The sequence below is a fragment of the Epinephelus lanceolatus genome, chromosome 24 (genome assembly GCF_041903045.1).
Source record: "Epinephelus lanceolatus isolate andai-2023 chromosome 24, ASM4190304v1, whole genome shotgun sequence".
Taxonomy (NCBI): domain Eukaryota; kingdom Metazoa; phylum Chordata; class Actinopteri; order Perciformes; family Serranidae; genus Epinephelus; species Epinephelus lanceolatus.
The window spans coordinates 978,310-1,002,047 of NC_135757.1; the positions used below are offsets into that span (position 1 = coordinate 978,310).

Consider the following 23,738-nt stretch of genomic DNA (forward strand, 5'->3'; position numbering starts at 1 on the left):
TCACCGTCTTGCTCCTGTTCACCCGTGCTGTGTATCGTCCAACGCCCTCCGTTAATGACACGTCATCAATCACAATGATTCAAAACTGGAACTCGGGCTGCTTTGCTCAAAAGCACCTGAACAGAACCGGTTGAAGAACCAGAGCTGATTCGTATGAGGGTTCTTGAGGGGGTTCCTTAAAGAGTTGTTTGAGGCGTTCTTTCGCTCGGGTTCCAGTGGTTGTACAGAAGGTTCTCGAGGTCCAATGTTGGATGTTCCTGACGGGTACTTCAGGGATTGCTTTGCAGATTTCAGGGGCTGGGCTTCGTCTCTTCATCCAGAGAAACCTTGAAGACGTTCCAGAGGTCAATAGGAGAGTTTCGGACTCTCGTGGTGATTGAGGGTCTGTGTCGGACTCCGTTGGAGGTTCCAGAGGTCTTTGAGGAGGAACTTAATATGAACAGAGACAAACATGAAATATTCAACACACGAAAGGTAGACAAGAGAACAAGAGACAAGTGGACACTGGAACGCTGGGTAATAAGGACTGAGGACAGAGTGAACACACTCTTCTTGTTCTCAGGGTTCCACCTTTATTTGTTCATCTGTTCTGAACATGTGTGTGTCTGTGTGTGAGCAGTGATTTACCAGGAATCAGGTTTTATCAGGAAAGTATGTGGGTACTGATGTGTGTGTGGTTCACAGTCTATACTGTACGTGTGTGAGTGTGTGTGTGTGTGTGCTCCTGTTTGTTAAACCTGTATTTATTCAGGGTTTAAGCGGAGGAATGACGGCCTGGATCTCAGAGTGCAGGCTGTTTATTCATGCAGGTCACGGCAGTGCTGACAAAGTTTTCTCACGGCCATTAACTCCACTTTGTACATATCCAGGCCTGTACCTCAGCACTGTGGCACTGACTACACGCACAGCTCTGGAACGTCTCCAAGAACCTCTGGAGCACATTTTAAACCTTATTTTAACCTCCTGAGGGACCCTCCTCCAGGACCCTCCCCAAGGATCCCTGGAACACACTTTAAGGTCCCCCCAAAACCTGAAAACTCAGTGAAATGTTGATTTAGAGCCGAGAACACTGCTGGAAGGCAAGAACCTCTGAAACTATCTCAGAAGACTTAACTCAGCCCCCTTTGTACATTTGTACGTTACCATGTAGCTGAAAAAACTGACATTTAAAAACAACTGCTTTTCGTGGCACTATCCCTGCTGGAGAAACAGCGACGGTACAAACAGCACTGACTCCCTGATGGTGTTGAACGGTGGTCTGCAACTTGGCTGGCATCTCCCCGGGGTGTCACACCGTACACCACCCCTCCACCTCCTGATGACAGAGTCAGATCAGAGACTACGTCACTTTAGAAATGTTACTGTGATTTGTATGAAACGTGCAGATGTATTTGTGGTTTGCAGAAATGCACAATGCCAACATCTTCTCCTGGCAACTGGAGATCGCCAGGTTTGTGGTTTGATTTCTTCTCCTGTCGCTTTTATCAAAACCTACGAGCCTGTCTGTTTGAAGGTAAGTGAGGCCTTAAACAACACAGAGTTAAACAAAGACAGAAACAGGAAACAGGAAGACTGCCTTCATGAGATCAGGGTCTGGATCGCTGAGAATTTTTCACAGCTGATAAGACGGAGATTCTGGTTGTTGGTCCCCCTCATTACGCAAAGTATTGGGCCTCTTTCCTCTGCTGTTCATGCTAATCTGCGTAATTTGGGGGTAAAATTTGATCAGTCAACATCATTCGACACCCCTTGAAGCACCTGACCAAATCTTGTTTTATCCATTTGAGTAAACTGAGATCTGTTGTTTCAACTGCTGAACTGGAATTTTTTCCACCTGCCTTTGTCTCATCTCGCATTAACTGCTGTAATGTGGCTCCGTTTGTGTAGCGCTAATCCTTCAATATTTTACAAAGCGTTGTATGAGACTACGTTGTTTGAGGAGGTTCCGGGAATTATTAAGGGTTGGGGGGGGGGGACTTTGGGGGAACCCAAAGAACCTCTTAAACCGAATCTGAGAATCTCCTGATAATGTTCTTTTGGATGGATTCTTTGGTTCTTTGGATGTTCCAAAGGTTCTTGATCAGATTCTTAAGGAGAAATTTAAGGGGCTTCTAAAGGAGGTTTAAAGGATGGCATTTAAATTAATGTGAAGGAGATTCCAGAGGTTCTTATCTGTCTTCTTTTCTCTTGTGTGCAAATAGTCGTACTCACTTTGTCTTTATGTTGTGAAACACTTTGTGTCTGCGAGAAGCATCACGTAAATAAATGTTACTTACTTATTTACTTAACAGAACAAACCAGATGCAAACATGTTTGACTGTGATGAGAGATGGAAGAAAATCTAAACACACAGTTGGTGAGAGCGTTCCGTTCTGCCAGGTTCTCTTACTGCTGGCATCACACACACACACACACACACACACACACACACACACACACACACACACACACACACATTCTTTAACCACACGTGATGAACTGCACGGCCAACAACAACACCAGGTGTGTGCAGCTGTGAAAGGTGTGATCTGTCATAGGATGATGTGCGAAAATCATGTTTCACATCCTCAGAGCAACAAACGAAGACAAACACAATCCGCTGCTGTTACTGGATCAACGTTCAGACAATCAAAACGTCTAATGACACAAATTAAACACACACAGGGGTCAAAGGTCAGATGGGGTCGTGGGAAAACTATGTGTTCTTGGAGACTCTGGAGACGTCTGAACGCAGCGAGTCAGAACCATTATGGCTCTAAATCTGTCTCCAGGATTAACTCCCCGTGTCCCTCTGTCTTGGGTCGCTGTGCTGCCCCGGTTCTCTCTTCGCCCGGCAGCCACTCGTGTCCTGGATTTAGACCTCCATCATGCTCATAAATAAAACGTCTCGTGTCTCGCCTTTCTGAATTTGGAAGCAAAAAATGTTAATGATAACAATAACCACTTGATATGTTCCCGTTCCTCCGGGACACACTCTGCTGTATCATTCTGACAATGCATATTTTTGTCTGCTCGACATAAACAGCTGCGGGTGCTCTGAGGAACAAACCGTGGATCTGTTCTCGCAGATCTCTGTTGGGACTGCGTGACAACAGATTTTACAGGAGTTCATGAACGATAAATCCACTGGAAAAAATGCACAACTAATTTGACTGGTGGACTGCCTGATTTCTAAAAACGGTTTGGAGAGTACGCAACCGGCGGCGCAGGAAGTCAGATAAGGACCTCTGGAATCTCCTTCATGTTAATTCAAATGCCATCCTTTAAACCCCCTCAAAGGCCCCTGAAAATTCTCCTTAAGAGTCTGATCAAGAACATTTGGAACATCCAAAGAACCTATCAGATTTCTTCAAGGACCTCTGACACTTCATAATCAGTCCTTTAAAATATCATCAGGAGATTCTGAGACACTCTCAGAACCACCGCAATGACACTAAAGACTCCTGAAACATCAAAAACATCTGCAACCTCCCCAGGAACCTTTGAGACACCCGAAATAACCTCTTAAACCACATCAGGTGCCCCTGAAAGAACCCTTATTAAGAACGTCTGGAATCTCCTCAAACAACGTAGCCTTATACAGGGCTTTTTAAAAATACTTAAAGGATTAGCGCCACACAAACTACGTTGTCATGTTACAAACCTAACGTAAATTTACGTACTTCACCTAAAGTTACGTAGGTTAGGTCAGGGTTAGAAAAAATTAAGCTGGGGGTCGTCATGCTATAAACTTAATGTAAAGTTAGGTAGGTTAGGTTTAAGAAAGTAAATTTATGAAGATTACGTTAAGGGAAAAAACATGGTTGAGCATCTTCATGTTACATTCTCAAAATAAAGTTATTTACGTTAAGTAAGTAACCTGACAACAGAAAGAAACATGGTTTGGCACTGTAACATAAAATTATGTACGTAACTTTATGTTAAGTATGTAACATGACAAAAAAGGATAGGGCTTCATCACTTTGTGTACTTAACGTAAAGTTACATAGGTTAGGTTCAGGCAAGTAAAGTTACGTTGCCTGGATTTAGGAAAGTAAATTTACGTAGGTTTGGTTTAGGAAAAGAATTATGGTTGGGCGTCATCAAGATATGTTTTATGTACTTTATGTAAATTTATGTTGGTTAGCTTTGGGAAAGAATTGCACGTTATGTAGATTAGCTTTAAGAAAAGAAATACGGTCGGGCATCTTCATGTTACGTACTTATCGCAAAGTTCCTAAGGCTAGTTGGGTGTGATCAAGTTACGAACTTTATGTAAAGTTACATATTTATAGTAACGTTCTGAAAGTTTACATGAAGATTTGTGGTTTGTATTTAACGTAAAGTAACATAGGTGAAGGCTGATGAGAACCAAAGAGCTGATTGTCTCTTCGTTCTGACACAAACACACAGTTCTTAATTTTCTGTGTAAATACAATGTTCAATATCGTTGACTGTTGGTCTGATGTTTATAAATAAAGTTTTAATCTGTTTACAAAAATGTGGCTGATAATAATAAAAATATTAAAGGTTGTAATTTCATCTGCAGCCAACAGACGGATCAACAGCTTCATGATGAATGACGTTCTCCTCAAGAACCATTTCAACCTGTGGATGCAGAGCTGCTGTGAACAGGCTGAGAGGACGTAGTGAACTATGAGGACAGAAAGACCTGATCCACAGCACCACCCTGTGGTCGGAGACACATACTGCACCCTGATAGAACATCATGTTCATCATATCATCTTTAGGATTCACAGCATGTTTCTATACTAGATTCTCCACAGCTGATGGAGAACAGCTGATAAGTTTATTACCTCTGCCAAGGAGGGTATGTTTTCACCGGTGTTGGTCTGTTTGTCTGCAAAATAACTCAAAAAGTTATGAACGGATTTTGATGAAATTTTTAGGAAAGGTGGATAATGGGACAAGGGACAGATGATACAAGTTTGGTGGTGATCGGGATTAAATTAATAAAATAGCTCAAAATAGCACAGAGTTTTAGAATAGACTCATTCCATGACCAGACGTGCGCCACCGATTGGCAGTGGCGAGTAGGCCTACTTGGGCTCGTCAGGAATACATAAAGTCTATCGTCTGACTGAATGGGGGTTTTCCTGACTCAATGACACGGTATGTACAAGACGCTGCTTTTGATTAAAACTGCCTCCCAACTTGATGTTTTGGTCATGCACATAACGTTAGCGATTGACAAACATTAGCGGTTACCTACTTGGCGGAGGTCTGCACTCTCTGAGTGCTTTTCTAGTTATTTTTGTGTACAATAATAAAAAATAAGTCAAACAAATCGTAGTTTCAGAATTTCGTTCGTCCTTTATTGCTTCCACTTTTCTTTATTTACATTTACGTTTCCTGTTTCATGATCTCCACCTTTAAACCTCCAACAAACAGTTTTCAGTCACTGTTCTTCTCTCATGTTCTCTTTCCATCGTTCTCGTTAAACTTTATTAATGTCACTGTTAATAGAGTAAATCTGAACCTCTGACATTCACATACACAATAATCATGTTCCTAAATTCAAAGCCTCCACCTTAAAAAGTTACATCATCTTTCTGACCACTACGTCTTCTCACTATCTGCTACTCCTGTTTATAAAATTAATCTGATTTGAGGCTTGAAACTGACTCATTACCGAAGAAGATGCTATGATAAGTGAAGATCCAGCAGCAGTAAAAGAAGTAGAAGAAGCAACATGAGAGAAACAGACGAGTTATTTACAGTTCAGGACAAACTACATCCCTCAGTCATGAGCGTCTCAGCTTACAGCTGGTAACAATATATAAAAATGTAAAGTCAAACAGACGAGGAGAAGCTTAGCATGACGTCAAAAATGTTTGAAATAATCAGAATAAACAAAAACATCCAGTTTGTTTGAGTTTGTTTGGAAATTATGCAGCCAGGATGTGTTTGTGTCCGGATGTGATGTCACGACAGACTGATCGAAACGTCCCAAATCAGGATCGGATGATTAGAACTTTGCGCTAAATTAAAGGTGGAGTTTATGATTCTGGTCCAACACACTGTCAAATTACATTCATGCCACTCAAAACCGGGTGTTTTATAGCAACATACCTCAAAGCTGAGTGTTTTATAGCAACATACTACAAACCCGGGTGATTTGTAGTGACCCACCTCAAAGTCAGGTGTTTTATAGCAACACAGCTCAAAGCCAGGTGTTTTGTAGCGACATACCACTGCCTTTTCAGCTGCATTTGAGCTACTCAAGACAATTGTTTTGTAGCTACACACTGCAGCCATTCAAGCCACGTTTAAGCCACTCAAAGTTGAGTGTTTTGTAGCAACAAACCTAAAAGCTGGGTGTTTTATAGCAACACACGTCAAAGCCAGGTGTTTTGTAATAACATACCACCGCATTTTCAGCTGCATTTGAGCTCCTCAGGTCGATTCTTTTGTAGTTAGACAGCACAGCCGTTTACCATTGCATTTAAGTAATTTCAGTTCAGTTCAGTTCAGTTCATTTATTGGTCTCCTTAGAGAAATTTGTCTTGGAGCCCAGTGTTTTATAGCGACCCACCTCAAACCCGGGTGTTTTGTAGCATCACAGCTCAAAGCTGGGTGTTTTGTAGCGACATACCACCATTGAGCTGTGTTTAAGTTACTCAAACCTATTGTTTTGTAGCTACACACTGCAACCACTCAAGCTAACGTGGCTTGATCGGTAGCGTTGTGTAGCCACAAAACAATCGCTTGTTTTGTAGCTGTTGAAAAGTTGAGTTTTGTGGCAACACACCTAAAAGTTGGGTGTTTTGTAGCAACACATCGCTGCATTTCAAGCCACATTTGAATCACCTAAAGACAAGTGTTTTGTAGCAACAAACCTTAAGCCGGATATTTTGTAACGACACACCGCGGCCTTTCCAGCCGCGTTCAAGCTGCTCAAAGCCTCTTTTTCTTTTTAGTGACATCTGCGATTTTTTCCTAATTAAGTAGTTCTGTTGCCTAAACCTAACTGTCATGACCTTGGCAATGTGTGTCCATGAATTAGTGGGGTGGAGCTTTTGAAGGAGCGCGTGTGTTAGTTTGGGATTTGAGTGGTATTATTAATAGAATCAGAGACTCTACCTTTAAACTGCTGAATTTACCTCATTATAATCTGTTAAATGTCGGATCTGAAGAATCTTAAGTTTCTTTATGACGTCATGGAAACCTTTACAATATAAATGCCTACACATTGTTATTATTGTACAATATTATAATTATTGTAACATTCACTCTGTGATCTCAAGAAAATGCTTCTTATGTCCAGATCTGACATAATTCCACGTCCTCTTTGGTCAGACGGAAATCTGTTCACTGGACCGAGGATGGATAATTTAGATTTCTCACTGGTGCGAGATAGTAAAACAAACTGAGTAACAAACAAAATAAGAAAGTGAGTTCAGCGTCTGTGCGAGTAGGAAAACAAAAAAGTAAATCAAGCAAAATACAAAAAAGCAGGATAATAACCATAGTTTAAATTAAAGTGTATAAACTCGAGGTGCTGGGGGTAAAGTTAACAAGAAAATTATTTGTTTTCTTGAGATCATGGTTCCACAATCATAAGGAAACAACTTGAGTAACCACAAGAGTGTCCTTTCCAGGCTTCTGTAGTTTTCTGACATGTCAGTGTGGCTGCTAGTGACAAGTCCGAGAGTCGCTGAGTGTGCTTCGGTACATTCAGTAAGATGCTTCAGGCTGTAAGTCAGTCCGGTGGAGGTCAGCTGAGTTCAGCGCAACATGCTTGTGAACCTGATTGGGATCAGATGAAGACCCAGACCTTGTCACGTTCAGGAAGGACTTTCTGGGGAAGGTGCATCACGCAGGTATGCTCCATGGACTTCCTGTCGGATCCACATCGCAGCTGCGTTTCTAAATGTTGCCTGTCCATCAGGAAGTCTCGACCAACCTCTGGCTTGATTCTCCTTCGGTTCCTGGAGACTTCATGAAAACCTCGTCGTCGTCCTCTTCTTCCTCCTCACTGTCCCCTTCAAAGATGGCGGTCATAGGGGCGGCGTAGAGGCGGCAGCGAGCTGCAAAACGCCGACTGGATGAGCAAGGGGGAGTGAGGGAGCGAGGCCGCAAGGAGGAGGAGGAGAGGAAGAGAAAGTGAGAGGAGGAGGAGGAGGAGGAGGAGAGGATTAGGTCATTGTAGCTCAGATCCCTTTGCCCCCATCCGAATCCGATCATGGAGAAGCTCTGATTGCACAGAGACGTTGTGGACAAAGGTGCGTCCAGAGTGAGGTGGGTATTAGTGTCACATGTATCTGAGGTACGGGACACGCTCATAAGTTTGTCTTGCGGGAGGTCTGGTGGCGGTGGCGGTGGCAGTGGCAGTGGCGGCACACTCTGAAGGTCACCAATGGCAGCAGGTGCAGCAAGTATGCCAAGCCGTTCGACAGCCGAGATTCGAGACGATGAATCAGACCGACTACCCTTCCTCAGCAGCAGGGCCTTAAAGCTTTCACTTCTCGCTGACCTTTGATCTCTGAGTGCTGCAGGTCGGGTAAGACGGGCCAGAGGGACAGAGGGTGTGTCCGAAGGAGAAGCAGAAGAGGAGGAAGAAGACGAGATACGGAGCCTACCATCTTCTGCATCCCTTCTTCCAAGCATCTTCCTCTTAGACCTGAGACAAACACAGAAAGATCAACAGTCCTGAGTGACAAAACAAAAGTCAAAATAAAAAGTCGTGATTCGAGTGAACGCAGGGACGGACTTGTGAGGAAATTCCAAATTTGGGGCACAGGAAACAAAAAAGTTCCCTGTTAGAAAGTAAACAAGCACCCGAGTCAGGGGACAAGACATATGGGAGCAACTGGAGCCGACAGGGCTGCTACGAAGTCTCTTCACGCCGCCGTGACTTTGTAAAACAGAATCAAAAGACAGAGTGTGATTTCAGAAAGCATGTCGGCACCCCAAAAGTAAAAGAGGCACGACAGACATGACGTTTTAGCGTAACTTAAACAGTGACATAACACGACGATGACAAACATTTAGCGTCCCTTTTACATGGTGGCTGATGTAACGAAGCCAACTGCTAACAGCTGCTGTTCTTTTTCTTTGAATTAGCTGCTAACTGCTTACAGGCGCTGTTCTTCTTCTCTGAGTTGGTTGCTAACTACTAACGGCTGCTGTTCTTCTTTGAGTTGGCTGCTAACTGCTAACAGCTGCTGTTCTTCTTTTTTTTAACTTTTTATTTATGAGTATTTTTTATAATGTCAGGAATAAACAAAACACAATACAAAACGAACATATGACGTCATGGGATGAATAGCGACTCAATGCAAATATTAGCATCTTTACAATGTAATGTCACACAGAGAAGAGTCGTTATTAAGTATTGGTCTCATTGGCTAAATAAATACACCATTTTTCCCACCGTTTTTTTTCCCAGTTCTTTTTGGAGTCGTATGGAGTGGGTCATCTGTTCTAGGAGATGTAGGTGTGTAACAATACTAACAAAAAGGCCTGCAGTAGGACTGTTTTTTGGAGAGCTGCAGTTCTTCTTTGAGTTGGCTGCTAACTGGTAACAGCTGCTGTTGTTGTGCTTTGAGTAAGCCGCTAACTGCTAACGGCTGCTGCTCTTCTTCTTTGAGTTGGCTGCTAACTGCTAACAGCTGCTCTTCTATTTCTCTGAGTTGGCTGATAACTACTAACAGCTGCTGTTCTTCCTCTGAGTTAGCTGCTAACTGCTGCCTTCCTAGTGGTTGGTTGCACATATAATACCTCATCAAAACATCACTTCCCTCCTGTCCTGCAGTCTGTCCCTTCCACACAGACGTGGACTCGCTGCTGTTTCTAGCTCCACCATCGGTTTAACGGTGAGACAACTCTGTTCCCGAGTTCTGCCATTATACCTTTTATAATGAACGGTGAGATGGAAAAACGGCATAACATTCCCTCCTTGAACAGGCGGTGTAAAAGGTGGGGAGCAAGGAAGGAGGTTACTATTTGGGCAACAAAGACAAATGGACAGAATGCTTCCTTTCAGGGACAAGACATAACTACGCTTCCTATCAGAGGGAACAGGGGAAAAGGAAAGGAAAGGGAAAACCAATTATTTATCTGGTTACAGCCACCCAGGGTCAAGAACTTAACTCCATCTACCACACATTCAGTGATCTTTACCTGCCTGCCATGGCATTCATGCTGTGCCTTCCCATACTGCACTGCTCCACAGAGGCGGAGGGAGAAAGCAGGCAGACACATGAGATTTGTCCAGTAACAGTGTGCATTGTGTGTTAGTGAGTTTCCCTACCTGTGGATGACAGCAAACAGATCCTCTGTCGTCCGTGGTCGACCGGAGACAAACATCTGATCTGCCGAAACACTGACGAACACATCGGCTGGACAGAGAAACAAAGTATTAGACACAACAGTAGGAGCCCATCTGTGCATTGAGTTTGCATTTTCTCCCCATGTCAGGATTGGTTTCCTCCAGGTGCTCCAACATGTTCTCCCCATTTCAGCGTGGTACACAAGTACTGCGTCTGATTCCAAGTACCAACAGAAGCCCAAGCTCCAAGTGGAACATATTCTGAGCCTGAATTAACCAAGTCTGCAACGTCAAATTCCTGTCAAATCTAGCAGCTGCACACCGATCAGGCAAAACATTAAAACCACTGAGTGAATAACGTGTGATGAAATGTTCCTCTGGGAAGCATTTGGTCCTGAGGTTCATGTGGATGCCACCTGATATGCACCACCCACCCAAACACTGTTACAGGCCAAAGACATCTCCTCATGACGAAGGCAGTGTTCCCCTAGCAGGACAATGCACCATGCCACAATGCAGGAATGGCTCAATGAACACAAGAGCTCAAGGTGTCAACCTGGTCTCCAAATTCCCCAGATTCCAATCTGATCAAGCATCTGTGGGACGTGCTGGTATGCCACCTCACAACCAACAGCACTCAAAGGATCTGCCACCAACCCCCTGATGCCAGACACTCCCAGAGGTCCTGTGTCCATGCCTTGACAAGTCAGAGCCAAGCCCGATCCAAGGAGGCCCCACCGTGGATTGGGGTACCTCTAGGGTACCAGCACAACCCACAGATCCTCAATCTGATTGGGATCCGGGGAATTTGGAGGCCAGGGTGATGCCTCGAACATTTGTCACGTTCATTGTGCCATTCCTGAACAGTTTTGTGCCACTGGGGAGTGCTTGTGCCATGAAGAGGTGTCCTTGGTCTGCAACAGTGTTTGGGGGAAGCGTGTCAAGTGGAATCCACATGGTTACCAGGACCATAGGTTTCTGGGTGATATGAGTAGTTTTGAACTGGCTTTGACAGGTGCAGAACGTACATATTAGTTAATTGCTGACTGTAGTCTTTGCGGTGTGTTCAAGTGTAACTTTTTGGCCTAGACACAGGCGACTTGAGGCAATGCAACAGTCGGCCTTTGTCACCACTAGTTCTTTGTGGTCGATTTGATGCATCTGCACTATAACAAGGAACAATCTAGTAGTTTCAAGCCAAAGTGCAACTCCAGTAAACCCAACTCACCATCTGGAGGTCCTCGGGCCTCCTTCACCACCTCCCTCCTACTGTCTGCTCCCTCCTTGCTCCTCTTTTCCTCTTCATCCTCCTGTATCAGGAGGTCTGGAAGCAACAGCTCCCCCTGCAAGCTGTCGGTGGACAGCGCACTGCTGAGGGAGCACCTGCTTTGACCAATCAGAGTGCAGGAGCTCTCGGAGTCACTGGTGTCTTGATTGCATACTGTCTTTGTCCTCCTCCTCTGACTTGTTGGCATCGTTCTCTCTTTCACCACATCTCGTTCATCTCCAGATGAGGATGAAGATGACAAGGATGATGATGATGACGATGAAGAGGGGGAGGGTTCCATTGCTGATGACATCATTAGCAGCTTCCTGCCTGCCCTCCTCTTCCTCCTCTTTCTTGCTTTGTCCTTTTTCCTTGCGGTGGAAGACGTCATCATCATCCCTGTTGTCTTCATCTCCCTCTCTTCCACCCTCTCCTGCTCCTCTTCCTCTTCATCTTCAGCCAGCGATGATCTCATAATGCTCGTATGAAACATTCTCTCATTGTCCTTATGAAGTCTTGTCTTGATGATCCAGGGGTCTGTTGCCCCAGTTTGGGTGCTACCATTCTGGGTGGAGGTAGCTCCATACACCCATGAGTTCCTGTAGATGCTACAGGTCTCAGAAGTTCCCCAAGTTCCTGAGGTACCACAGTTCTCCATGGTCCCATTTAAAGTGTTCCTAGCCCTTGTGGTAGCCATGATCCCCGTGGCGCAGACGGTCCCTAAGGTGCTTCTGGTCCCGGTGGTGCCTCGTGATGCCTCCCCTTTATCTTTAGCTGCAGTGAGTGGTTTGTTTGTTTTGGGTGAAGTCGATGAGACATCCGGCTTCTTGTGCAAAATTGGTGGCTTCTGCCTCTGAGGGGAGCTGGCAGGTGAGTGTGCGGTGACGTTGGCAGGTGTTGTGTTTACAGGTGAGGCAGTGTCATCAGTTGATGGTAAAGTTTGCATTATTGATTTGTCAGGAGTAATCATTTTGTCAACAGCGGTACAAGTCAGGTGCTTTTGTGAAGGTGAACTCGGGGTCAGGTGTCTGTGCAATGGTGTGCATAAGGAATCAGCGGGAAGCTGTGATTGGCTGTTGAGCCCAGGAGAAGGTGCTGTGATTTGTCCACCGCTCTTCCACCCACCTGGTCCTTGTGTGGCCTCAGGGGATGGCATGAGACCCAAAATGCAAAGATTGGGCTTCTTTGGCAGGGTCGGCTTCTCTGGGGAGCGGAGTTTCCTTGGGCTTCCTGGCTGACAGATCCTATTACTCTGTTTAAGATCCCTATATGCTGCTGAAACCTCATCAGCTGCACCGTTCCATATTTCTGAATTATTCTTATCATGTGTCTCTATCTCACCTCTGCTCTCTGACAGTGTTGTTCTGCCTTCTCTGTGAGACTCTTGTTTTGATCCAGAGAGCGTCCAGTACGAAGAGTCTGTGTTTCCCTGTTTCTCTACAGTTAGCTTAGTGTCTGGCACTGTTATATCCGTGACCGGTTGGTGCAAAAACGGATGTTGAATAATTGTGTTTTTGTGGTTTATGTCAGCACCACAAGACATTTTGACCCAGGGACTATCTGAGCTGGGGACTGAGTCTTCCTTCTCCTGTTCATTGTACTGGATGTCTTGAGGAGTTTCCCCGTTGGTTACCTTCGGCCCAGAGCATCTTTGGTTAGCTGGGCTAGCGGCAATGCCTCCTCGGCTCAGTAGATTAGTATAAGATGACTCTTCTTTGGATGTCCCCACATCACGTTTTGTAAGGTTGTGGTTATCGTGATCAGATTTGCATCCAGGTCGCTTTGCAAAACCATTGGCAGGGCAATTGATGTTAGCATTACCTGTTAAAGTTATGTTGGGTTCATTGCTCCAGAGATGACAGGCAGCATTTTGTGATCCAGCTCCAACTAGTGTATCTTCAGTGCTAGCCTGGCTATCAAGATTAGCATTAGCCAGCGCAGCACTGCCTAGAGGAACTTCTTTGTTTGGTAGATCAGGGAGAGTATTAGCATGATTAGCATCAGCTGACAATGTGTCAGCTTGGTTATGTGGTGTAGCATCAGCAGATGCAGCATCAGTTAGCATGATGCTAGTGAGACCTTTTTCGTTCTTGATGGAGCGGAGTTTGACACCCTGCAAAGCTTTGGCAGTGACCAGAGGGCAGGGGGTCGTGGCCACTTTAACATAGAGGTTTGGGGACTTCCCAAGCCCTGGTGAGGAAAGCGGGGTGGCAGGGGATGCGGGGAGAGGAGGAGGAGGTGGTGGTGGTGGAGGAAGATCAGCAATTGGCAATTCTGAGAGTTCTGACAAGGGAGGGAGAGGAGAAGATGCGGGCAGAGGGGGAGAGGTTGGTGGAGGAGGGAAGTTGGTTGATGATGACGTGGTGGACACAAGACCGTGGGAGGCCTGTCTGACAGTGTACGAGTAGGGGGGAGGAGGAGGCCGTGAGGAAGGAGGTAGAGGAGGAGGACTAGGGAGGGATGAGGGTGGAAGAGGAGGAGGGGGAGGAGGTGGGGGAGGTGGAGGAGGAAGGGATGATGGTGGAGGAGGAGGAGCAGCAGAGAGTTTGGTGAAGGAAGGAGCAGGCTGGCAGGGCTGAGGAAGAGGAGGAGGTGGAGGAAGGGACTCGGGAAAGGGGGAGTAGAAGACAGGAGGCGAAGGAGAGGAAGACTCTGGTAGAGGAGGAGGAGGAGGTGGGGCGGGGAGAAGAGGATGCTTGGCAGAGGAGTCTGAGGAGGTGCAAGAGGAGAGGGAGGAGGTGGAGGAAAATGAGGAGGACAGGGATGAGAAGAGTGACGACTTCCTCTCTGGCACCGGTGGCTTCGGCTTCCCTTCGGCCCGAGACATCACCCTGGGCACGGAGGAGACGGCAGGGCAAAGGGGGAAGGAAGATGAGTGTAAAGAGGAGAAGGGGGAGGTCGGGGGGAGGGAGAAGGCTCCAGGGCTTGCTGCGAGAGGCGAGGAGGGGGAGAGGGGGGAGGACACAGGAGTGCCAGGTATAGGGGTGTTGGACTGGCTGGAGTAGCCACTGGATGGTGAAGCAAGGCGCTGAAGCCCGGCCACAGAAGAGGCAGCTGGTTGGGGGTTGAGAGTAAGTCTTAGCCCCTCCTCCTCTGAGCCTGGAGACTCAGGAGTGAAGACGTGGGCATGTGGGTGCCCAGGGCTCGGCAGTAGCTGTTCAGTAGTAGGATCATCAGTGGAGGTAGCCGCCTGGCAGTCAGGGATTAGAGGTTCAAAGGTTGTTACTGTCCCACAGTTAAACCCACTCTGGCGTCTTTTGGTGTTGCTTCGGGGTACCCAGGGGTCATCAAAGGTCTGTGGGGATGATGCAGGGGTCTGATGGGTGGTGTGCTCCAGGTGGGGGCTCCGCACCGGATGGGGACTAGAGGAGGAGCGGGAGGGTTTGCTACGACCCGGGCGGCGCCTCAGAGAGTCAGAGCGCAATGGCGGAGGAGGCGGGCGCTTGGACTTGCGGAGGGAGAAGCTGCGTGTGCTGCTGCACGAGTATGAAGAGGAAGTGCTGTGCTTTCTTTTCTCCCGATTTAGCAAGGGAGAGGTGGGCCTTTTCTCTGAACACAAAGAGTTGCAGTCAGCATGAGAGGGGGTGGAGCGACCAGAGGAAAGCAGGGGATCGCAGCTCCAACCTTCCCCAGAAACACATCTCATTTCCTGGGTAATGCCTGTCCAGTCACTCCCGGTCTGGCTGCTGTGGATGCTGGAGCTGGGAGACAGGGGCTGGTAGTTCCACGTCTCTTGCTGGGTGGGAGTCTGGTCATCCAGAGCCTGGCAGCCAAACTCTGACTCAGACTCCGCAATGGAAGAGGAAGAGAGGTAGTGGGAGGAGGACAGGGAACTGCGATGTTGGGCAGCCTCATTCAGAGACTTATCGCTAGGGTAAGACCACTCTGGTTGCAGGGCATGGCTGGGGGTACTGGGGAGGGAGGAGGTGACCGGGGAGGAAGGTAAAGAAGAGGAGGAGGAGGAGGAGGGAGACTGGGGGATGACTCTGGCAGTGGGGTCAAAGGGCAGCAGGGGCTGGAGGGCGCTGGGGAAACCCTGTAGATCCTGCGACTGGAGAAGAAAAAAGAAAAAATCGTAACAATCGAATTCTTTTTTGTAGTTACTGGCTTACTTTTGACCACAGTTTCTCCTACCTGGCAACAAGAGGAGGAGGCACTGAGTGTCCTGTAGGAGGCACTGCTACAGCTGGCCTCAGAGTTCAGGGAGGAGTTGGTTGCCATGCGGGGGAGGCTGTGGACGTCTGAGGAGGATGAAGAGTAGTCGACGGGTGGGGAGGAGGTAAGAGAGGCCATGAGGCTGGACATCCCCCTTCCTCTTGGGGCTCGGATCCTCCTTGCTGGGACCTGCCCCTCCTCTCTGACCTCTCCCCTCTCCACCTCCTCCCCTTTGTTCTCCTGTTGGTGGGTGGAGTTGCAGGAGGATGAGGCAGTTCGACCAGCGGTGGAGAACTGACCGGGAAGAATGGAAGAAACCGAAGGAGAGTCTGGAAAGACAGAAGATAAGAACAGAGTACATAAAGGAAGAGACGTGGAGATGGTGTGAAATAGAAAACAGCTAATTGGTAATGAATGGGCAGAGCTTATACCACGTTTCCTGCTGACATCATCAGGTACCCCGGTTACTGTCTTGCGGCGGCTCAGGTTGCGGGGTTGCCGGGATAACGAGTCGGTGTTAGAAACCACTTTTCGAAAGCTGGCCTGACGATCAAAACTTGCTCCTGAGGCACGCACATGTATGAAAATACAACAAAATAAGAAGAGATTCTGTCAGTTTAACAAGTTCCAAATCCAAGGGGAGTCCCAAGTCCAAGTCACATACTGAGTTGGTGTTGAGTTTCAAGTCTGCCTTCAGCTCCAAATCAGGGTCAAGTTCAAGTCAAGCTTGAGACAAAAGTCTGAGTTAAAGCTCTGTCCCATTCCAAGTTCAGTCTTAACTTCAAGTCAAATTTCAAGTCGGATTAAAATCCTATATCAAAGTCAGAGTCAAACGCCAAGTCCAAGTCAAGTCTCATGTTTAAGTCAAGTCTGTGCAACACACCAAGTTGGAGTCAAATGCTAGATTCAAGTCAAGTCTGAGTCAGGTCTCAAGTGTGAGTTAAGTCTCCAAATTTCAAAAATAAGTTAAATCTCATGTCCAAGTCAAGTCTCAAGTCTGAGTCGCATCTCAAGCAAGAGTTGAGTCTCGAAGTTTCAAGAATAAGTTGAATCCCAAGTCCTAAGTCTGAGTCAAGTCCAGACTAAAGTCAATATTCTAAGTTGAATCTCCAAGTTGAACTGTGACTTCAAGTTGAGTTTCAAGAGTTTCACTCTGACATCTCTCCACTTAGTGCATGTATAGGTCCTGTTTGTGCATGTGTGTGTATTTCGGACCTGTGTGTTAATGACAGTGGAGTGAAAAAATTGAATTTCCCCTCAGGGGGATTAATAAAGTATATATATACTGTATAAAAAAAAGAGTGAAACCCCAAGGCAACCCAAGTCCAAATCTTTGCTTGTGTCTAAATCAAGTCAAATCCACATCAAATCTCAAGTCCGGGATGAATCTTGAATTTAAGACTCTTTGATAGTCTTGTCCAGTCCAGTCCACAGTCCAGTCTGGTCCTACCTGTTATATTGATCGGAACTATATCAGCTGGGACTGCCTCCGCCTGCTGCCTCATCCTCTCCTCTGGAGTCGGAAGCCGGGGGGTTGGCTCTATCTCCGTGTCCGCTGTCAGCTCGTAAGTGGGGGCAAAGACTTCCCAACAGGAGGTGCGATGAACGGGGTTGAGGACCAGGGGGGTCAGAGGTCGCGTGTTGTTCAAGATGAACCTCTCCTCTTCATCTGAGCATGCTGAGGACTGAGAACAAAAACGCAGTTAAAGTACACATTTGTTTAGCGTGTTCAGAGTTGAGTTTAAACCCAGTATGGCCTGGTTTATCGTCAGATTCAACCCCAGCAGAGTGCAACCCAAGGAGTTAAGTTTCAGTTACTACGTACGTGCTGGTTGCTGTCGGCTGTAGTCTTTGTGGTGTGTTCCTGTACAACTTTTTGGCCGAGACGCAGACGCTGTGAGGTGATGCAGCCATCAGCTTTCATTGCTGATAGTTCTCTGAAGTTGGTCTGGTGTGTCTGGGCCTTACTTCTAGTTTAGCCCTGTAGTTTAAATTTAAAACCTCAGGACAGATTGGTCTCAAATTACAGCCCACTAGCATCTCGTAAAACCTGTTGGGGTCGAGTGTAACCAGAGACAAATCTAGTTTACCCCATCAGAGTCTTGTTTAAGACGGAGGAGGAGTCGGTTTGGTTTAGCCGAGAACAATCTAGATGCAGCAGAGTGGTGTGGAATAAACCTGACGTGATAGTTAAGCTGTATTTTAAGATGAGGTTTAACCAGAGTCTGGTGACGTCTGATTGGGTGTGACAGGGATGGTACTCTACTCTACTTCACTCTAGTCTAGTCTACTTCAGTCTAGTTTCTTTACCTTTCTCCTCCAAACTGAAAACTTGAAACAAACTGAAAAGCACGACTGAGAGAGACAGTCGAGGAACCTGGACCTCTGAAACAACAGGGGCGAGAAACAGAGAAGACATGGATGAATGAAGTGTGAATGAGTGAGAGAGGAGACACACAGATGGCAAGTAGTGGTGTCATGACTGTGTCAGTACTTCAGTTTGACCAGCAGACGGCAGCAAAGCAAAGCCATTCTCCACTGATGCAGGAAACAGCTTCATAAACCTGGCTGGTTTCAACAGTTTCATTTTGGCATGTGTCAGTAGGTGTATGTTCATCTGAAAATTCATTCCATTAATCTTATCTGAACCTGTGGTGGCGTTTTATTTTGAGAGCCAGCACACCTTCACAGAGCAGGTCGACTTTGGTGAGATACAGTTTAATCACTTCAGTCACCAGAAGGAAATGTCAGTATCGTACGGTTCTGCAAACCACAGGTACGTTACATTTCTACGTTTCATACGTATCATATAAATACTTATAAAGTGACGTAGTGTCTGAGCTGACTGTCATCAGGAGGTGGAGGGGACGGTGGATGTGACACCTCGGAGAGACGCCTGCCGGGATGCAGACCACTGTTCAACACCAACGAGTCATTGCTGCGTCTTCAAGCAACTGTTTAGACACCAAATGTGGGTGTTTTTAGCAGAGATAGTGCCAAGACATTGCTGCGTTTCCTGTGGCGTTTTAGCCACCGTGACCACGTATTTATAGCTAAAATGTGATCTTTTCCTGACAATAACAAAGTAGTTTTTGTGAATCCAACCAGATATTATTCACACTGCTGTTCACACGTTAAGTTATAACGTACAATTGTTACGTATCCGCGGTTCACAGAAATGAACAGTGAACATTTATTCTGGCGACTGTGCTGGTTTTATGGCAGATGGACTTTGCTTTCACTTCCTGTTCTACATGACAGAGGAACGTGTTCTTGTAAATTGATGAACTGTACTTTTATGGTTCCTTAAATGTCTGTCTGTCTGTCTGTCTACACACATGTACGTTGGTGTTGGTGTGTCGCTGCTCTGCTGCAGTCGTCTCCGCCTCATTAATATTCATGAGTCAACACAGCATCCGTATTATTGTTGTGTGTGTGTGTGTGTGTGTGTGACTAACCATCCTCCTGCTTTTGTCCTTCCACCCTCTGCGCGCTTTGCTGCCCTCTGATTGGTCGAGGCCAGAGGAGGATGGGCGGGGGGTGGGGCCAGGCGGGTGCAGCTGAGAGCCGACTGTTCGGCTGTAACCATGCTGAGTCAGCCCGTTACATGCTACACACACACACACACACACACGTGTTAGAGAACAGAGGCAGGGTGAGACAAAGATGATCAATCAGCCAATAATCAATAAGGAGATCAATAATCAACATGTTGATCAATTTGAGACAAAAAACACCTCAATGAAAATTATTATTATTGAACTGCAGCTGAACAGGATGACATCATGATGCTGATTACATCATTTGATTACATCATCTTACATCAATCAATCAATCAATCAATAGTTTAATCAATCCGTCACTGCAGTAAAAGTTCAGCCTAACCGATGACATGAAACGAGGTCCTTTGTCTGAGGCACTGCAGCTGTGTGTGATGCAGTCTGCAGTGTGTGTGTGTGTGTGTGTGTGTGTGTGTGTGTGTGTGCTGCAGCTCTCTGCAATCTGCTCCAACTTATCAATTAGAAAACCAGAAAATCCCCAAAATAAAAGCCTTTAAGGCCGAACTCAGAGCTGGTTGAGGCAGGCGCTCTTGTATTACTCTCTCTGTAAGGTACAGTTTCAGTTTTTAACCATCATTGTGGGGACATGTCTGCATTGTGAGGACATTTTGGCCTGTCCTCGTTACGTCAAAGGTCCAGGTTCGGTCTCATAACTGATGAATGTGATGTGTCAATAAAGATCTCACTACTGTGAAAAGACAAACAACTAGTTTCATGTTTTCAGGTTGCTGGTCTGTCTGTCTCATTCTCTACTATCTCAACATGGCTTTGAGGGAATTTTATTTTTTAAATTTGGCACAAACGTCAACTTTCAGCCAAGGATGAACAGATGGCTAAGGTCAAAGGTCAAAGTCATTGTGAGGTTGCCTCCATTTCATTCTCGTAAGGCAATATCTCAAGAAGGCCTTGAGGTTTTTTTTTTGTTTTTTTGTTTTTCCAAATTTGGCACAAACATCAACTTTCAGTCAAGGATGAACCTGTGGCCAAAGGTCAAAGGTAAAAGTCATTGTAATAATTAGTTATTTTTCAAAAAGGCCTTCAGGGGATTTCTTCAAATCTGACATAAACGTACACTTGGACTCAACAACAACCAATTTGATTTTGGTGGTCAAAGGTCAGAGGTCACTGTGACCTTGCTTCTGTTCATTCTCATGAACCTACTATGTCAAGAAGGCCTTGAGGAAAATTATTTTCAAATTTGGCACAAATGTCAACTTTCATCCAAGGATGAACCGAAGGCCAAAGCTCAATGGTCAAGGTCACTGTGACTTAGCCTCCGTCTCACTCATATAAACCTAATATTTCAAGATGGCCTTGGGGAAAATTTGTTTAAATTTGGCACAAACATCAACTTTTAGTCAACAACGAGACATTTAAATTTTGATGGTCAAAGGTCATGTCTTTGTGACCTTGGGTCCTTCTCACTCTTCTGAACATAATATCTCAATAAGACATTAAAGAAATTTCCTCAAATTTGGCACAACTGTTCACTTGGACTGGGCAATGAACTGATTTGATGTTCAAAGGTCAAAGGTCACTGTGACCTTGTTTCTGTCTCATTCTTGTGAATGCAATATCTCAAGGAGGCCTTTAAGAATTTTCCTCACATTTGGCACTAATGCACACTTATCAGTCTACAATGAACTGATGAGATTGTGGTGGTCAATTGTAACTGTGACCTTGCTTCTGTCTCTCATGAATGCAATATCTCAAGAAGGCCTTGAGAGATTTTTTTTTTTTTTTTTCAAATTTGGCACACGTTAACCTTCAGTCAAGGATAATCTAATTTCATTTTGATGGTCAAGGCTCAGAGGCCAAAGTCACTTTGACCTTGCTTCTGTCTCATTCTCATGAACGCAACATCTTAAGAAGGCCTTAAAGGATTTTTTTCCCCCCAAATTTGGCACAAACGTCAACCCTGACACGAGTCAGGAAAGACGTGGATATAAACTGTAACTTGACGGAGGAAGTACTGTCATAGTTTGGGACTATTTTCAGCAGCGGATTGATCCTTGTGTTCATCTAACTGTCAGTAATAAAGAAACACAGATGATCACCTGAGACGTTGCTTCCTGTCGACCTCTGACCTCGCAGGTCATCAGCGCTGCCGGACCGTCTCTTTCCAGGGACGAAGAGCAGACCCTGCTGGGGCTTCTGGGTAGTGTAGTGAACAGACCACTTACTGTCCCCATCCCCTGCTGCAGACAGAGACAGAGCGCAGCACATCTCAGGGTTTAGTCTTGTCTCAGCACATTCACACACAAACTCTGGCACAAACATCAACTTTAAACCAAGGGTGAACTGATGGCAAAAGGTCAAAGGTCAAGTTCACTGTGACCTTGCTTCCATTTCATTCTCATGAACGTCTGAATACCTTTAAGATGTTCCCTTAAACTGACCACAAACGTTCATTTGGACTCAACAGTGATGTGGTGATTTTGGTGGTCAAAGGTCAAAGTCATTGTGACCTTGCGCCCGTCTCATTCTCGTGAACACGCTATCTCAAGAATGCCTTGAAGGATTTTTTTTTTTCACATATTAGTACAAACACCAACTTTCACCCTAGTTTGAACTGATGACCAAAGGTCAGTGGTCAAGGTCATTGTGACCCTGCTTCCATCTCATTCTCGTGAACGTGAAAAAAATTGTTGCATTACAGTCGGTTCACATTTGCTTGTCAAAGGGCAAAAAATACAAAATAAAATATAAAATAAAATAGATCCTTAGAGGAGACCCAAATGGTCCTTGAGAAGGTCCAAGGGCTCCATGAGAAGTAACAGGGGTCCTTGAAGAAGACCCAGATGGTCCTTGATGATGTGCCTGGGAACACTGAGGGGCTCCAAAGGTCCCAGAGGCCCCTGAGGAAGCTCTGATGGTCCTTGAGGGTTTCTCCTTCTGTAAGACCGTACTTATGACACTGAAGTGGTTCCACGGATCCATGATAAATTTCAGAGGTCCTTGGAGAGGTTTAGGTGGTCCTTGAGTTGCCGAGGTGCTTGGCAGAGTTTTAGGAGTCCCTACAGAGCATCCTTGAGTCTTGGAGGTGGTTCCCCAGGTCCTTTATAAGATACCAGAGGTTCTTAAGGACACTGGAATGATTCTTAATGAGGGCTTTCAGGGCTGCCAAGGGTCCTTGAGAAGAACCAGAGGTCTGTATGGAGGCTCAAATAGTCCATGGGAAGATCCCAGGGGTTCTTAATGGTGTACAACAGGTCCTTGAGAATGTTAATTAGTTGTTTGAGGAGGTCATTGGGTTCTTTGAATAGTTCCCAAGGCTGAGACTACAAGAGGTTCTTGAGACGACTCAGATGGTCCTTAAGGAGATCCCAGATTTTCTTGAAAATGTTCCAGGGGTCCTTGATAGGTACCAGAGGTCTGTCAGAACGTACTACAGGTGCTTGAGGAGGTTCTGGAGGTCACTGAGGTGGTTCCATGGGTCCTTAAGAACCAGCAGAGGTCTTTCTTGGGGCTAAAATAGAGGTCCTTGAGGATGTTTATTGGTTGTTTTGATGGGATCACTGGGTCCTTTGAATAGTTCCCAAGGCTGAGACTACAAGAGGTCCTTGAGATGACTGAGACAGTCCTTGAGGAGGTCCCAAAGATTCTTGAAAAGGTTCCAGGGGTCCTTGATAGGTACCAGAGGTCTGTCAGAAGGCACTATGGGTGCTTAATGAGGCTTAATGGGTCCTTGAGGAGGTTCTGGAGGTCACTGGGGGGGTTATAAGGTCCTTGAAAATGTTCCAGGGGTCCTTGATAGGTACCAGAGGTCTGTCAGAAGGCACTATGGGTGCTTAAGGAGGCTTAATGGGTCCTTGAGGAGGTTCTGGAGATCACTGAGGGGATTATAAGGTCCTCAAGAACGTTCCAGGGGTCCTTGACTCAGTTGTCTTTACTGTTGCTATGGTTACCTGCAGTTTAACACACCTTGAGCTCTGATTTAGAAAGGCGGATTGATTATAACGTATGTCTGACAGCCAATCAGAGAGTTGCGTTCTATGAGGTCATCTTTAGAGAACTACATCGCCCTGTCCGACGCGACGATAACAAATACACACACACACACACACACACTCACCTCTGGTCTTGTTAAGATATTTGAGGACGGATTTGATGGCCGCTCCGATCAGAACCATAACGACGACGCCACACACACACACACACACACAGACAGCGGACACACACACACTCCTGAGGCTGCAGCAGACAGACGGCAGCAGCAGCAGAAACGCAGCTCGACTCGCTGCGACGCCGCTCTCCTCCCACTCCGCTCCCTCTAATCTCCGCTCTCTCTCTACCTCACACACACACACACACACACACACACACACACACACGCTGGCAGGAAGCCAGCACACGTGTGTGTCCTTCATGTGTGTCGCCAGGTGATGAAGGTTACCATGAACACACACACACTCGATTCTTTGTAGATGAAGAAAGAGAATTCGAAAGTGAAGCCGCTCGTCTTTTATTCTCTTTGTTCTCC

At 46.0% G+C, this 23,738-nt stretch overlaps 1 protein-coding gene across 2 annotated transcripts; it reads right to left on the reverse strand.

Moving 5' to 3' along the window:
- Positions 1-5,293: 5,293 nt before the first annotated feature.
- On the reverse strand, positions 5,294-23,537 carry LOC117249943 (uncharacterized). 2 transcript variants are annotated; one of them, XM_078165705.1, is made up of 10 exons: positions 23,331-23,537; positions 21,313-21,453; positions 19,154-19,305; positions 17,146-17,380; positions 16,127-16,258; positions 15,675-16,024; positions 11,502-15,591; positions 10,256-10,343; positions 10,126-10,166; positions 8,521-8,623 (listed from the first exon to the last, which is right to left on the reverse strand). In XM_078165705.1, exons 1-9 carry the CDS (start codon positions 23,386-23,388, stop codon positions 10,142-10,144), a joined length of 5,271 nt encoding a protein of 1,756 aa, XP_078021831.1. In that variant the 5' UTR covers positions 23,389-23,537; the 3' UTR covers positions 8,521-8,623; positions 10,126-10,141. The 2 variants fall into 2 exon arrangements, with proteins under 2 accessions (XP_033471726.2, XP_078021831.1); XM_033615835.2 differs by lacking the exon at positions 10,126-10,166 and having other exon boundaries at positions 5,294-8,623; positions 23,331-23,507.
- Between the last annotated feature and the right edge of the window lie 201 nt (positions 23,538-23,738).